The sequence below is a fragment of the Pelophylax lessonae genome, assembly GCF_965119305.1.
Source record: "Pelophylax lessonae genome assembly, chromosome: 13".
Lineage (NCBI taxonomy): Eukaryota > Metazoa > Chordata > Amphibia > Anura > Ranidae > Pelophylax > Pelophylax lessonae.
The window spans coordinates 127,977,415-127,993,693 of NC_138780.1; the positions used below are offsets into that span (position 1 = coordinate 127,977,415).

General features: G+C 47.6%; 1 protein-coding gene across 8 annotated transcripts in view; it reads left to right on the forward strand.

Annotated features, from left to right (window-relative positions):
• Positions 1-16,279, forward strand: part of PCNX1 (pecanex 1) — a 388,730-nt gene that overhangs the window by 194,554 nt on the left and 177,897 nt on the right. For all 8 annotated transcript variants that reach the window (XM_082275578.1, XM_082275580.1, XM_082275581.1 and 5 more), the window contains 2 exons: positions 6,174-6,267; positions 8,080-8,137. In XM_082275578.1, coding sequence (XP_082131704.1) covers positions 6,174-6,267; positions 8,080-8,137 — 152 coding nt within the window. The remainder of the gene's footprint in view (positions 1-6,173; positions 6,268-8,079; positions 8,138-16,279) is intronic.

Here is a 16,279-nt window from a genome sequence, read left to right on the forward strand (position 1 = left end):
AGGCCGCTGTTTGAGGAGACCGTTGGTCTACCTCGAGGGTTTTTTTCTGTTGGGTTTTCAGTTGAGCCTCATCCTTTTGTTCGATGAGCCTTTAAGACTTCTGGTGGGCTCCGGTTGGGCCTTCTGGATTGGATTTTGATTTCAGTTATCCCACCCCTCATTTGTGGCACTGCTTTGGGACGTCTCTACTGATATTAATCAGAGGACTGCGTCTGTCAATGAGCGACCGAGAAAATTGGATTTTTGACTTACCGTAAAATCCTTTTCTCTTAAGCTCATTGACAGACGCAGTACCCGCCCCTCTATTTTTGAGTTGGGTTGGGTTAAATTCTCTGACACTGCTTTGTTACATAACTGACATCCTGTAGCAGGGAGAGAGAGGATATACCCTCTGGGACTGCCCCTAAGGTGTGGCCAGAACGTTTTTCCTGCCTAGTGTCCTACTCCTGTAGGGGGCAGTATAACCCTACTGATATTAATCAAAGAGGTCTGCGTCTGTCAATGAGCTTAAGAGAAAAGGATTTTACGGTAAGTCAAAAATCCAATTATATGATTTCTCCTGTGATTGTTTTTACAATGTTATGTATTGGAGTCCACTGTACTTAAAGCGGTTGTAAACCCAATAAAAAAAAAAAATAAAAAAATAAAAAAAAAAAAAACCTGCAAGACAAAGGCATAATGAGCTAGTATGCATCGCATACTAGCCCGTTATGTATAACTTACCTTAAAACGAAGCCCCGACACGGACCCCCGGACATCGCTGCGGGCGCTGCCATGATCCCTCGTCGTCTCTTCCGGGTTCGGCGGCTCCGGCGCGCTGATTGGCCGGAAGAGACGCTCCGGCGCGATGATTGGCCGGAGCCGTGATGACGTCACTCCCGCGCATGCTCCCGGCAACTTAATTGAAGGTCCCCCCGGACCTTCAGAGCGCATGCGCCGCTCGCGCGAGCGGCTGCATGCACTGTAAATATCTCCTAAACCGTGCCGGTTTAGGAGATATTATTTGTACCTACAGGTAAGCCTTATTATAGGCTTACCTGTAGGTAAAAGTGTCAAAAAGCGGGATACTACCGCTTTAAGAATCCGGCACGACTGTGGCAATGGTGCACAAGTGTCCAGTGAGTGATGTCCTCGGAGGAAAGGGTGGCCTTGTAAATGTACTCTTTGGTAGAGCAACCTTGGTCTTACATTTCCAGAAACAGCCAGCAGATTATTCAGTACTTGTGCATATACAGGGAGTGCAGAATTATTAGGCAAATGAGTATTTTTGAGGATTAATTTTATTATTGAACAACCATGTTCTCAATGAACCCAAAAAACTCATTAATATCAAAGCTGACTATTTTTGGAAGTAGTTTTTAGTTTGTTTTTAGTTTTAGCTATTTTAGGGGGATATCTGTGTGTGCAGGTGACTATTACTATGCATAATTATTAGGCAACTTAACAAAAATCAAAGATACAGTATACCCATTTCAATTATTTATTTTTACCAGTGAAACCAATATAACATCTCAACATTCACAAATATACATTTCTGACATTCAAAAACAAAACAAAAACAAATCAGTGACCAATATAGCCACCTTTCTTTGCAAGGACACTCAAAAGCCTGCCATCCATGGATTCTGTCAGTGTTTTGATCTGTTCACCATCAACATTGCGTGCAGCAGCAACCACAGCCTCCCAGACACTGTTCAGAGAGGTGTACTGTTTTCTCTCCTTGTAAATCTCACATTTGATGATGGACCACAGGTTCTCAATGGGGGTTCAGATCAGGTGAACAAGGAGGCCATGTCATTAGCTTTTCTTCTTTTATACCCTTTCTTGCCAGCCATGCTGTGGAGTACTTGGACGCGTGTGATGGAGCATGGTCCTGCATGAAAATCATGTTTTTCTTGAAGGATGCAGACTTCTTCCTGTACCACTGCTTGAAGAAGGTGTCTTCCAGAAACTGGCAGTAGGACTGGGAGTTGAGCTTGACTCCATCCTCAACCCGCAAAGGCCCCACAAGCTCATCTTTGATGATACCAGCCCAAACCAGTACTCCACCTCCACCTTGCTGGCGTCTGAGTCGGACTGGAGCTCTCTGCCCTTTACCAATCCAGCCACGGGCCCATCCATCTGGCCCATCAAGACTCACTCTCATTTCATCAGTCCATAAAACCTTTGAAAAATCAGTCTTGAGATATTTCTTGGCCCAGTCTTGACGTTTCAGCTTGTGTGTCTTGTTCAGTGGTGGTCGTCTTTCAGCCTTTCTTACCTTGGCCATGTCTCTGAGTATTGCACACCTTGTGCTTTTGGGCACTCCAGTGATGTTGCAGCTCTGAAATATGGCCAAACTGGTGGCAAGTGGCATCTTGGTAGCTGCACGCTTGACTTTTCTCAGTTCATGGGCTGTTATTTTGCGCCTTGGTTTTTCCACACGCTTCTTGCGACCCTGTTGACTATTTTGAATGAAATGCTTGATTGTTCGATGATCACGCTTCAGAAGCTTTGCAATTTTAAGAGTGCTGCATCCCTCTGCAAGATATCTCACTATTTTTTACTTTTCTGAGCCTGTCAAGTCCTTCTTTTGACCCATTTTGCCCAAGGAAAGAAAGGTGCCTAATAATTATGCACACCTGATATAGGGTGTTGATGTCATTAGACCACACCCCTTCTCAGTACAGAGATGCACATCACCTAATATGCTTAATTGGTAGTAGGCTTTCGAGCCTATACAGCTTGGAGTAAGACAACATGCATAAAGAGGATGATGTGGTCAAAATACTAATTTGCCTAATAATTCTGCACTCCCTGTATCTCAAATTTCAGCTGTAGATGGGCTTGGCCTTTATAGATTTAGCTTTACAGTCGTTACTTTTGGAAAACTATTTATCTTTAAGCAATTGAAATCTGCTTTGGGTTTGTTGAATCCATATTCTCTGAAAATATTGTATATTTCTCTTTCGTTCATTGATGGACACAGCTCCTGATTCTTCTTAACCATTGGGTTATATTGCCCCCTACAGGAGTAGAACACTAGTCAAGAAAAAGCTTGACTATGCCTATAGACAGTCCCATGGGTCTATACCCCACCTACTCTCAGCTACAGGCACTCCTTTTTTTCCTGCCTAACAAGGAGTAAGGACCTAGTTCCTGGCTGGTGTCTCTGGTCGTGGCAATTTTTTCATTTTGAATGGAATTTTTTTCCTATCTTTGTTAATTTGTTCCTGTGAGAACTACAGTCAAGTGCCGGACTGGGCGACAAAGTTCTCCTCGGCTTTTAAGCGGGACCTCTTTGTCTCTCGGGATCTCAAGATTCGGGATCAAAAGTTAGGGCCTTCACCAGAGGTTCCTAGAGGACCTGGTCTGGCAAGCCACGAGCGGGCTCTACCAGACTATGCAAGAAGGGACGGCCTCACCCGTATCTGGGGTGGGGGGTGGGTGGCGTCTTTGCTGGTTTCCCGATCCATGGCCCTCCCTGGTACAGGTCAAGTGGGTTCACAAATTTATTCGGTCAGGCTACAAGCTTGAGTTCGGTCTTGTCCTCCGGAAAGGTTTTCCCTTCCAACCTGCATTTGTCCCCAGACCACTTATGGGGTCTGTTTGGGGCAGTGCAAGACTTATTTCAAGGGTTGATTGTTCCGACTTCTGAACATTTTCAAGGTTTTTTTTTTTTACTCAAACCTCTTTACAGTCCCCAGGATAAAAGGCAAGGTACGTCCAATTCTGGACCTCAAGGTGCTAAGCTGCTTTATGCGAGTACAGAAGTTCCGCATGTCCATTCACATGGTAGTGGCGTCCCTACTTTAGGGGGATTTCTTCTCGCTCCTAATATGTACTGCTTCGCCATCGCTTCCTCAGTTTTGCCGTGGATGAAGAGCATTATCAGTTTGTGGCGCTGACCCTCTGCTCCTGGGTCTTCACAGGAGTGTTGGCCCTGGTGCTGGCATTTTTTGAGTCAGCGGGGGATACCTTGACAATCCATCTTCTGTGAGTGGAGTCTCCAACTACTCTGATGGATTACTGGAGATTGCTCTGTGAACTCTGAGGGAGTTCAATGTGATCCTTTACATTCAGGAGTCTGCTTTGGTTCTGTCCGCAAAAAATATCCTATCTGGGTCTGACTCTGGACTCAGCCTCAGCCAGAGTGTTTCTTCCTCGGGAAAAACTCCAGATATTGCAGGAGGAAATTCAGCTTCTATTCAGCACACGCTCATTCCTCCCGGCTTGCATATGCATGCTGGGCCTGATGGTGTCCATCCTCGAGGCAATCTGTTTGCACAGTTCCACACAAGATCTCTGCTAAAGAGATTCTGGGGAAATGGGTCAAGGATCCACAGTCTCTAGAGGTGGCTTTGCGCTCTGGCACTTAGACAGGGAAAACCTTCTCCTCCTCTAATGGACGGTTGTGTCCACGGATGCCAGCCTGTCCGGGTGGGGAGGCGTCCTCCGCACAGAGTGAGCCCAGAGTGGCGATTTAGTGTACTGGAACTCTGAGCGATCAGACCTTGTCTGGCTCATTGGACAATCGTATTCAGGGGTGTCCGGTAGGAAATCATTCAGACAATGCCACGGCACAAGGGGGCACAAGAAGTGTCCTGGCGGCTCAGTAAGTAGCTGGCATTTTAAGGTGGGCTGACTGATTCTTTCCAGCCCTCACAAACTTCTGCCACGACTCATGTGCAGGATTCAGGCAGAAGAAATTCCTGTCATTCTAGTGGCTCTAGACTGGTCTCTCTGGTCTTGGTATGCCGATCTGGTACAGCTGGTCGCCGATGCTCCTTGGGGACTTCTTCTCAGGGAGGATCTGCTGTCCCAAGGACCAATCTTCCATCCTGTCAGTCGCTGGCTTTAACAGCTTGAATCAGTGATTCCTGCGCTGTTAAAAGCTTGGCAATCTGCCTGTAGGAAGATTCTTATCGTACGTGGAAGACGTACAATGCGTGGTGTGAGTGCCTATTGCATCAGTGGTCAGGTTCCTCCTTTTTCCTGTTGAGGTGCACTCTAATAGGGTGATTAGTGTCTCCTGGGCTTTCCATCTTCAAGCGTCAGTGGTGCAGGTTTTGCAAAGCGGCCACTTTGTCCTCTGTGCACACTTTTACAAAGTTTTTTTGTAATGTGGTTGTGTTGACATCTGCGGATGATTCTTTTGGCTGCAAGGTTTTGCTGGCTGCTAAGAGGACTTGGTCGTCTTGGAGGGTGTATTGTTTTTCAGGTGAGCTCCAGTTGTTTATGATGGAGCTCTAGGTTGGCCTTGGGGATTTTTTTTCTAATGTTTTCCCACCCCTCATGTTTAACACTGCTTTGGGACGTCACAATGGTTAAGAAGAATCAGGAGCTGTGTCCGTCAATGAACGAAGGAGAAAATGGGATTTTTGACTTACCGTATAATCCATTTCTCTGATGTTCGATGGCCACAGCACCTACCAGGAGTTGACTTTCTTCTGACACTGCTTGTAACAAAACGGAGTGCCTATAGCTGAGAGTGGGTGTACCCCCTGGGACTGTTATAGGTGTAGTCAAGCTTTTTCAGCCTAGTGTCCTACTCCTGTAGAGGGCACTATAACCCAATGGTTAAGAAGAATCTGGAGCTGTGTCCGTCAATGAACATCAGAGAAATGGATTTTATGGTAAGTCAAAAATCCCATTATTAGAATAAACCTTTAACCTTGTTCCACAGACAGTGTAGGTTACCTGGAAACTATCACAGAGGCATATATAGTGGCTATTCATGCCTTGGTGGTGGTGTTAATTTGGGGTTTCTTAAAGCCAGCTTTTATTTGCATTATTCCTCCTCCCCATTTTACAAGTGACAGGATTAGGATGTGCTTGGTTGCCTTTCAGTGAGTTCTGTTGGGTAGCCATGTGTCAGTTTGAACTGTAGCACTCAAGGTTTCAATCTCTGTTTCGACGTTGTGTTTTAGTTCAAACCTGATTCTTGCAATGGGTAATGTAAAGTAAACCAAGGAAATAACACTCATTGACTCATTAACAATTCTTGCATTTATTTGTCAGAATCGCTTGCCAGGGCCTTTTCTAAAATTGACTTTATAAAATAATGTAGACTTAAATAAAATTTTTCATCAGTTTTTTTTTTTTTTCACATTTGCTTTGTTGATGTATGTTTATATTGGTGTTTTAAAGCATGTAATATTTATTTAGTTTTTTTTTTCCTATACCCACTCCAGGTAAATTTACCCCATCGCTTTATGAAACTGGTGGCTGTGACATGTCATTAGTAAACTTTGAACCCGCTGCAAGGAGAACATCCAATAACCTCTGGTTGGTGCATTAGTGAATTTAAGCATTTGATTGTAATATGTTCCAGACAATTTTACTTTAGTTCAACGGGTCATTTTATATTCAGAATGACTAATTAGGTTATTAACCACTTAAGCCCCGGAAGATTTTACCCCCTTCCTGACCAGGGGGTATTTTGCGATTCGGCTTTGCGTGACTTTAACGGACAATTGCGCGGTCGTGTGACGCTGTACCTAAACGAATTTGACGTCCTTTTTTTTCCCCACACAGAGCTTTCTTTTGGCGGTATTTGATCACCTGTGCGATTTTTTGATCATGCGCTATAAACAAAAAAAGTGCGTCAATTTTGCAAAAATAACAATATTTTTCAAATTTTTTTATATGAAATTCCCCATAAAAAAAATGTGAAAATCAAAAATTTTTAACATTTTCGGCCAATTTGTTTTATGCTACATATGTTTGGTAAAAGAAATCGCAAAAAGCGTATTTTGATTGGTTTGCGCAAAAGTTATCGCATTTACTAACAAAGGGAAAGATTTTTGTTCTTTTTTTTTTAACGCGTAATGGCGGCGATCTGCGATTTTTTTTTTTTTTTTTGCGGTACTGCGATATTGCGGCGGACAGATCCGACCCTTGACTGGCATTTTTGACACTTTTGGGGTTACCAGTGACATTTCTACAGTAATCAGTGCTATACATATGCACTGTTACTGTAAAATTACACTGGCAGTGAAGGGGTTAACTTTATTTGAGAGGGAGGGGTGGTGTGTGTCCCTAGGGGCGTGATTCTAACTGTGATTGGCTGTGGCTTGAGCTGTAGGAACAATGATCAACGGTAATACATAGTAGAACCGTATGATCATTGTTTCTACACAGGGGAGAATGACAGGTGGCTTGTTTACACTAGCCGCCTGCCTTTCTCCTTCTCCACCGACGATCGCCGAGTGACCAGCGGACATAGGGTCCGCCGGTCACACGCGCGGGGGAGTCCGTGACCGTGCCTCCAGCGGCGCGCGCTCACTCCCCAGAGCCTCGCAGGCTAGCGACGTAGACCTACGTCGCTTTGCCTGTGAGGGGCTGACTGCCGCAGTAAATCTACTGACGGCAGTCGGCAAGTGGTTAATTTAGTTAATTTTCAAGCAAGCATCTCAATACACAATTAAAATGCATATGGGAGGTACCTGCCAGAGTATTTGCATTTCTGTCCATCCGATTTCTTTGGATGGTTTTTAGTTTAGCAGAAGTTAGGTCACATTCCTGCTCCAAGGTTGTAATTAGAACGTAAAAGAGCAGCTGCAGACTGATGAGGTCCTATATCTGTGCTCTTCTATTGTCAGAATGTCCCTTGTAAGAACATGTGAATATAGCACCCCTGATTGTTTAGGAGTGCTGCTGTACAGGGGTTACAAGAGGCTGAAATCCAGTTAAATTCAGGTGTTTATACTAATTCAATTTAAAGTACATGTAGTAGTTTTTAATGCATTTATAACTGCATTTTTATTTTTTCTGCATGGACTTGAGCTTTAAACACCATGAGGGACATTTATTAAACCTGTTTAGCAGGATTAATTTGGGGAGGAGGGAGGGAGGGGGGAGGTGGGGGGGGGGGGTGTTGCTGGAACATGCTACATGTTACACACTAAATACTGGTATAAAATGCACTAAGGGTGAACTTATCCTTTAATATAGTTCCCTCTCCTATAACGATTAAGATGTTGCTGAAGGGGGCACCATTCGGTAACAATTATGTGTAGAGATTAAACCGTATTCATTTTTATATGTGTGTGTGTGTGTGTGTATATATATATATTTATTTATTTTTTTTATTTACAGTGACACAGATTCCCATGTTTCAAGTTCTACCTCAGTTAGATTCTACCCACATGATCTAGTAAGATCCTTTAAATTGTTTTTTTTTTTTTTTTTTAACCTTTAATTGTCATTACTGCTCATTCCATGATGTATGAAAAACCATTTTGAACACTGGTCATCTTTTACAAACATGCAGGTACTTTATACCTCTTCTGATAAAAGAACAATGCTCATTATTTCAGCTTAAAATCTGATAGAGACTGCAGAAAAACGTTCACTTCTGTTATTCAGTAGATTAGTTAAAGATGAAATTTTGCTATAATTTTTTTCTGTCTGTAAATCTTTAGGCATATTACTTGCCTATAGTCCCACATCATGGAGACAGCTGGATCCTACAGAAACCTTCAGTGCAAGAATGCCCCATCCTCTTTCAGCACTGTTCGGATAGCTTCAAACTCTAGGCTAAGCTGCTGTGAAACAGCTATGTTGGGAACTCACCCGTTCCTTCTCTATTCAGAAAAATTCTTAAAAGCTGAACTCCAGGAATTCAGCCACTTTTGTAAAATATGCTGGATTACCAGGTGTTAGATCCAACAAGGTGCATGCCTTATCCCTTTAATTTGCAACCAACATTTTTACTGAGCTAACGCTATACTTCTGATGCTGGACTTTCTGGTCTCAGCTCCTGCAGCTGCAGAGTCGCATGCAGCCACTTTACCCGCCCCTTCCCTTCTCCTGCCCAATCATATAGCACTTTGTGCTTTGTGAACCCGTTCACAGGGTACAATGCCTTCTGTGAATGAACAGCTAGCAGGCATGCTGTTTTGAGAATGCAGCATGTCTCCTCTCGGAGCACCAGAAGTATAGGGATAGATGTGATCCCAGAATGCCATAAAATTATCAGGTGTTAAATTAAAAAAAAAAAAAAAAAAAAAAAAACATAATTGTACAGCTCAAGCTGTAGATAAGATGTACTGTCAATATTCACAAAGCAGGCACCATTGTTTACAGGCTATTGATGTTTAAATGTCGGCCCTGAATGAGCGCCTGTGTCCTACCATCCAAGTTAACATTCAGCACATTGCAGCTCACAGGAAGTGGCTCGAACACTGCATTTCTGGCAAGAGTAACTGTTTTTTCTCTGTCGCTCATTGACAGACGCAGTCCTCTTGACTGGGGGCAGTCCCAGGGGGTACATCTTCTCTCTCCCTGCTACAGGATGTTAGTTTTTTTCTGTCTAGTCAGGACCTAAGTTCCTTGCTGGGATCTTTGGTCCTGGCAAGATTTTTTAGATAAATCCTTTTTAGTTAGCTTTTTTCTCCAGTTTTTCCTGTGAGATCTTCAAGCAATTATGCTGGAGCTGGGCGACGGGCTGGATGCTGAGATCCAGTGGTCACCCCAGCCGGCCTACAAGCTCGTGCAGGCTCCAGCTCCGCGCTGGGTCGGCCGCGACACATTCAAGCAATTATGCTGGGTCTGGGCGACGGGCTGGATGCTGAGATGCAGTGGTCACCCCAGCCGGCTTGCGAACGCGTGCAGACCCTAGCTCCGCGCTGGGTCGGCCGCGACATAGTACCACTGGACGGGGACTGGGCCCGCGAGTTAAACATCTCGCTAGGTCGCCTACGACCAATCTGAAATTGGAGTAGTGGCGTCCGTGTTGGCCGATAGCCCCCCACCGCGGTGGAGAGGGGTTCTGTCAGGAGTTGGTGCCCGCCTGTTCCGGTATGGTGAGTAGAATGTTCCCCCTCTCCCTCTGTCGGGTGGACGCGGGCCCCCTCCATGGGATAATCGGACCCTCATAATCCCGGGTTCCCCTCTATCCTGTAACATACTCCTCCTATCTTCCCCACCTATTAGGGGTTGGTAAGTAAGGCCTGTCCTGTAAAGATATACACTCCAGGAGGCTTGGTTAGAGACTTACTATCCTAAAGGGATCCATGACTAAGGTTGTAAAGGATGGAGTATGGTGCCGCGGGCATTACTAGTAGAACGGTCATTCAGATTGTCAGACACTTACCGTTTAAATCGCTAAGGTTTGTCAGGGATGGAGGATGGCCAGTAAAACAGGCAGATTGTCGGACACCTACCGTGTGATCGATCGGTTGCAGCGCACGGAACACCATCCTTTCAAATCCGTAAACTAAGGGTTGTCAGAGATGGAGATGGTGTCGCAGGCATTTCCACTAAAAACGGTTATGCAGATTGTCAGACACCTACCGTTGATGGGTCGGTTGCAGCCCGGAACACCATCCTTTCGAGTCGATCGGTCGGCTGCAGCATGGAAGCCATGACTGAGACGGTCAGTTATGTGGCCGCGGGCGTTACACTGACACCGGCAGAGGCTGCAAACGCGCGGAGTGCCATTCTTTCGTGGGCCACGCGGGGCCGCCATTTTGGCGTAGCCTAGATGTCCCCGCTATGGCGGCGGCCATCTTGGATACACCCAGCCTCGTGGAGCAGTAGTGGGAGTGCCGGAAGGGGCGGGGCCGCTTCCTTTACCCGGGTAGATCATTCCACAAGACTTCCTGTCCTGTAAAGACAGCGCTGAGAGTAGTCCGGTAGGAACTTCTGTGCATCAGGTGGTAAGCCTTGGGGGTGTCTCTTCTCTCTCTGTGGGGGCTCCAAAGCAAGTGGTCACTGAGGGGCGCTATTGCGCTGAGGGATTACTTTAAAGAGAAAAAGTTTTTTTCTTTAGTTTCAAATTTTGTCATTTGTTTGCTGACAGGTTCCTGGCTTTGCCATGGACCCTGCGACACATGTATCCCCACCTGATCCCCTCGAGGTGACCACGGGACCCTCCAACTCTCCACTCACTATAGATGCATTATCAGCGGTCCTGGAGTCTTTTGTATCCCGGGTAGAGGTGGCCTGTCAGGGACGGGGGGGCGAAGAAACGACCCCCGCCTACCCCTATTTCGTCATCTCGCCAGGTCGCCTATGACCAATCTGAAATTGGAGTAGTGGCGTCCGTGTTGGCCGACAGCCCCCCACCGCGGTGGAGAGGGGTTCTGTCAGGAGTTGGTGCCCGCCTGTTCCGGTATGGTGAGTAGAATGTTCCCCCTCTCCCTCTGTCGGGTGGACGCGGGCCCCCTCCGTGGGATAATCGGACCCTCATAATACCGGGTTCCCCTCTATCCTGTAACATACTCCTCCTATCTTCCCCACCTATTAGGGGTTGGTAAGTAAGGCCTGTCCTGTAAAGATATACACTCCAGGAGGCTTGGTTAGAGACTTACTATCCTAAAGGGATCCATGACTAAGGTTGTAAAGGATGGAGTATGGTGCCGCGGGCATTACTAGTAGAACGGTCATTCAGATTGTCAGACACTTACCGTTTAAATCTCTAAGGTTTGTCAGGGATGGAGGATGTCCAGTAAAACAATCAGGCAGATTGTCGGACACCTACCGTGTGATCGATCGGTTGCAGCGCACGGAACACCATCCTTTCAAATCCGTAAACTAAGGGTTGTCAGGGATGGAGATGGCGCCGCAGGCATTTCCACTAAAAACGGTTATGCAGATTGTCAGACACCTACCGTTGATCGGTCGGTTGCAGCCTGGAACTCCATCCTTTCGAGTCGATCGGTCGGCTGCAGCATGGAAGCCATGACTGAGACGGTCAGGTACGGGGCCGCGGGCGTTACACTGACACCGGCAGAGGCTGCAAAGCCATTTTTTCGTGGGCCACGCGGAGCCGCCATTTTGGCGTAGCCTAGATGTCCCCGCTATGGCGGCGGCCATCTTGGATACACCCAGCCTCGTGGAGCAGCGGTGGGAGTGCCGGAAGGGGCGGGCCGCTTCCTTTACCCGGGTAGATCAATCCACAAGACTTCCTGTCCTGTAAAGACAGCGCTGAGAGTAGTCCGGTAGGAACTTCTGTGCATCAGGTGGTAAGCCTTGGGGGTGTCTCTTCTCTCTCTGTGGGGGCTCCAAAGCGTTGGTGGATGCACTAATTGTGTCTGTCCGGGAAACCTTAAGACTTGAGGTTACACCGGCAGAGGTAGCTGATACTGAAATTCCTTTTGGTACTCTCAAACCTACCAAGATGGCGAAGGTGTTTCCCTTGCCCAAATGTTTTGGTAATATAATTAAAGAGGAATGGGGTCGTCCAAAATGAACCCCTGGTTTTTCCAAACGGATTGCTAGGCGCTATCCGTTTGAGGAATCCCTCCTTCAAAAATGGACGGTACCACCATTGGTGGATTCACCGATTTACAGACTAAATAAAGCTACTGTTATCCCGTTGGAGAACGCTCCGTCCTTTAGGGATCCGGTGGATCGTAAGGTGGAAGCTCTATCCCGCTCAATTTTTTTCCCTGATAGGGTCAGCCTTTAGGCCAGTGGTTGCCATTGGTCTGGTTTCACAAACATTGACAGAATGGACCAAGTTGTTACGCCGTGACCTAGAGGGGAGAAGTATCCCCCCGGCAGTATCGGACTTGCTGGAGCAGATGATACAAGGGCTACAGTTTGTCTGTGACGCCGCTCTGGACGCCACTCCATTGTTGGGGCGTGTATCGATTTCAGCAGTGGTCCTCAGGCGTGTGTTGTGGTAAAAGTGCTGGTCGGCGGATCAAGGTTCCAAAAAAGCTTTGGCTAATCTCCCCTTTTCAAGGGAATCGCCTGTTTGGGGCCACCTTGGATGAGATTATCAAGGATCTCACTGGGGGCAAGAGCACTTTTTTGCCACAGACTACTAAGGGTAAAGGACCTCGTCACAGACGGGGGCCTTCTTTTTCCGCTCATAAAGTTTTTTCGCCCCGCTGGGGCGGGCGATAAGGCAAAGCCCTCCAAAGCCCCTCCAGGGGGTTTCAAGGGGCGCTGGTCGGGGAAACAAAAGTCCGGCTCTTCCAGAGCTGAAGATAAAACCACTAAAGCCTGAAGGTGCGCCCCCACCCATATCTGGGGTGGGGGGACGTTTTCACCGGTTTCCGGATCCATGGCTTTCCAGAATCCCGGACAAATGGGTTCGCGAAGTCATACGACATACAAGATCGAGTTTCGATCACTTCCACCGGTGCGATTCTTCCCTTCCAATATTCGACTATCCCCGGATCGCTTAAAAGCTTTGCGGGGGGCAGTAACGGCTTTGATGCAACAAGGAGTGGTGGTCTACGTTCCTTGGACAGAACATTTTCAGGGGTTCTATTCGAACCTATTCACAATACCCAGAAAAGAGGGCAAGGTGCGTCCAATTCTGGACTTAAGAGCACTCAATCATTTTGTTCGGGTACAAAAATTCAAGATGGAGTCCATTCGCACAGTAGTGGCCTCCCTGCATCAGGGGGATTTTCTGGCGTCCATAGGCATCCTTGATGTCTATCTTCACATTCCCATTTATGCAGGACATCAGCGTTTCCTTCGTTTTTCCATGGGAGAGAACCATTATCAGTTTGCGGCGTTACCCTTTGGTCTCGCCTCTGCTCCCCGGGTCTTCACAAAGGTGTTAGCCCCAGTTTTGGCGCTGTTGCGACAGCGGGGCATATCGATTCTAGGTTACCTAGACGATCTTCTTGTCCGTGCGGAGTCTCCACAGGCTCTGTTGCTAAATTTGGAGATCACTATGGTCTCTTTGCAAGAGTTCGGGTGGCTGGTGAACCTGCAGAAGTCATCTCTGGTTCCCACCAGGAGGCTGGAATATCTGGGCCTAATTTTAGACACATCCCTGGCAAAAGTGTTTCTTCCTGTGGAGAAACTCCAGAAGATTCAGTCAACGATTCAGTTGTTGCTGTCCGCCAACTGGCCTTCCCTTCGGACTTGCATGAGGGCCCTGGGACTGATGGTGGCCTCCTTCGAGGCAGTACCGTTTGCCCAGTCCCATACCCGAATCCTTCAAAAGGAGATTCTTAAATGGAACCAGAATCTCGATTCCCTGGACAATCGGATCCGGCTGAGCGAGCGGACCAGGGAGTCTCTGGTCTGGTGGCTTCGGTCTCTCCGATGCTCAGCCAGGGGAAGTAATTTCTTCCGATTTACTGGACGATTGTCACCACGGATGCCAGTCTATCTGGATGGGGAGGAATTCTCGGCAGATTATCTGCTCAGGGGCTTTGGTCCCTGGAAGAGTCCAGGTTACCGATAAATGTATTGGAACTGAGAGCGATCAGACTTTGTCTGATTTCACTGGACCGAGCAGCTCCGGGGCAGCCCGGTTCGGATCCAGTCGGACAAAGCCACGGCCGTGGCTTACGTCAATCACCAAGGGGGCACCAAGAGTGTTCTGGCGGCCATAGAAGTGGCCAGCATTCTTCGTTGGGCGGAACGATTTGTTCCAGCTCTCTCCGCGGTATTCATTCCGGGGGTGGAAAACTGGCAGGCAGATTATCTCAGCCGTCAGATTCTGGATCAAGGGGAATGGTCTCTTCATCCAGAGGTATTTCACCAACTGTGCCTTCGTTGGGGCACCCCGGATGTGGATCTGTTGGCATCTCGGCTCAACAGGAAAGTGCGGAGGTTTGTAGCTCGCTCCCGCGATCCTCTAGCAGACACCGCAGACGCGCTGGTCGCCCCGTGGGGGCAGTATCAGCTACTGTATGCCTTCCGTCCTCTCAAGTTGCTGCCGAAACTTCTTCGCAGGATAGAGGTGGAGGGGATTCCAGTTATCCTGGTAGCTCCGGACTGGCCTCGTCGAGCCTGGTACGCCGACTTGGTCAGGCTGGTCGCGGACGCTCCTTGGAGACTTCCTCTCAGGGAGGATCTGCTGTCTCAGGGACCGATCTTCCATCCTGCTTTACGATCGCTGGCTTTAACAGCCTGGCTGTTGAGACCCAGGTGCTGAAGGACAAGGGTTTGTCAGCTTCAGTTATTCCTACTCTAAAGCGAGGAAAGCGACTTCCAGAAAAGTCTATCATCGCACATGGAAGTCTTATATTGCGTGGTGTGAATCCCTTGGGTTTCCTCCACGTTCTTATTCGGTGACCCGAATCTTGGCTTTTCTGCAAAAGGGGGTTGAGCAGAAACTGGCCTTGAGCACTATCAAAAGTCAGGTTTCAGCGCTAGCGATCTTCTTTCAGAAGCCTCTGGCTACTCAGTCCTTGGTGCGGAATTTCATCCAGGGGGTGCGGCACCTGGCTCCGCCGGTGCGCGCACCCTTGCCGCCCTGGGATCTTAATTTGGTGCTGTCGGTTCTTCAGAAACCTCCCTTTGAAAATATCAGGGAGATTCCCTTGTCTACTTTATCCCAGAAGGTGGCCTTCTTGGTGGCTATCACTTCTGCACGCAGGGTGTCAGAACTGGCCGCATTGTCCTGTCGTTCCCGATATCTGGTGGTTCATAGAGATAAGGTGGTTCTTCGTCCAAATCCATCCTTCCTTCCTAAGGTGGTTTCAGAGTTTCATTTGAATGAGGACATTGTATTTCCTTCCCTGTGTCCTAAGCCCACTCATCCTCGGGAGTTTGCGTTGCATTCCTTGGATGTGGTTCGGGCGATCAGGGTATACTTGAATACTACGGACTCGTTTTGTAAGACGGATTCACTTTTTGTGATCATGGATGGCCCTAAAAAGGGGTTGCCTGCATCTGCCGCGACTATCTCCAGATGGATCAGACAGACGGTGGTACAGGCTTATTCTATTAAGGGTCGGGATCCTCCGTTCCCTGTTAAGGCGCACTCCACCCGGGCGCTTAGTGCTTCCTTGGCCTTTCGCCATCAGATGTCAGTGCTTCAGGTTTGCAAGGCGGCTACATGGTCGTCGGTTCATACCTTTGCAAAATTTTATAAAGTTGATGTGATGGCATCGGCGGATGCCTCTTTTGGCCGCAAGGTTCTGTTCTGCAGGCCGCTATTTGAGGAGACCGTTGGTCTAGCTCGAGGGTTTTTTTCTGTTGGGTTTTCAGTTGAGTCTCATCCTTTTGTCTGATGAGCCTTTAAGACTTCTAGTCGGCACCGGTTGGGCCTTCTGGATTGGATTTTGATTTCCGTTATCCCACCCCTCATTTGTGGCACTGCTTTGGGACGTCCCAATTGGTATTAATCAAGAGGACTGCGTCTGTCAATGAGCGACAGAGAAAATTGGATTTTTGTAAGAACTTACCGTAAAATCCTTTTCTCTTAAGCTCATTGACAGACGCAGTACCGCCCCTCTATTTTGAGTTGGGTTGGGTTGAATTCTCTGACACTGCTTTGTGACATAACTAACATCCTGTAGCAGGGAGAGAGAAGATGTACCCCCTGGGACTGCCCCCAGGGTGTGGCCAGAACGTTTTTTTCTGCCTAGTG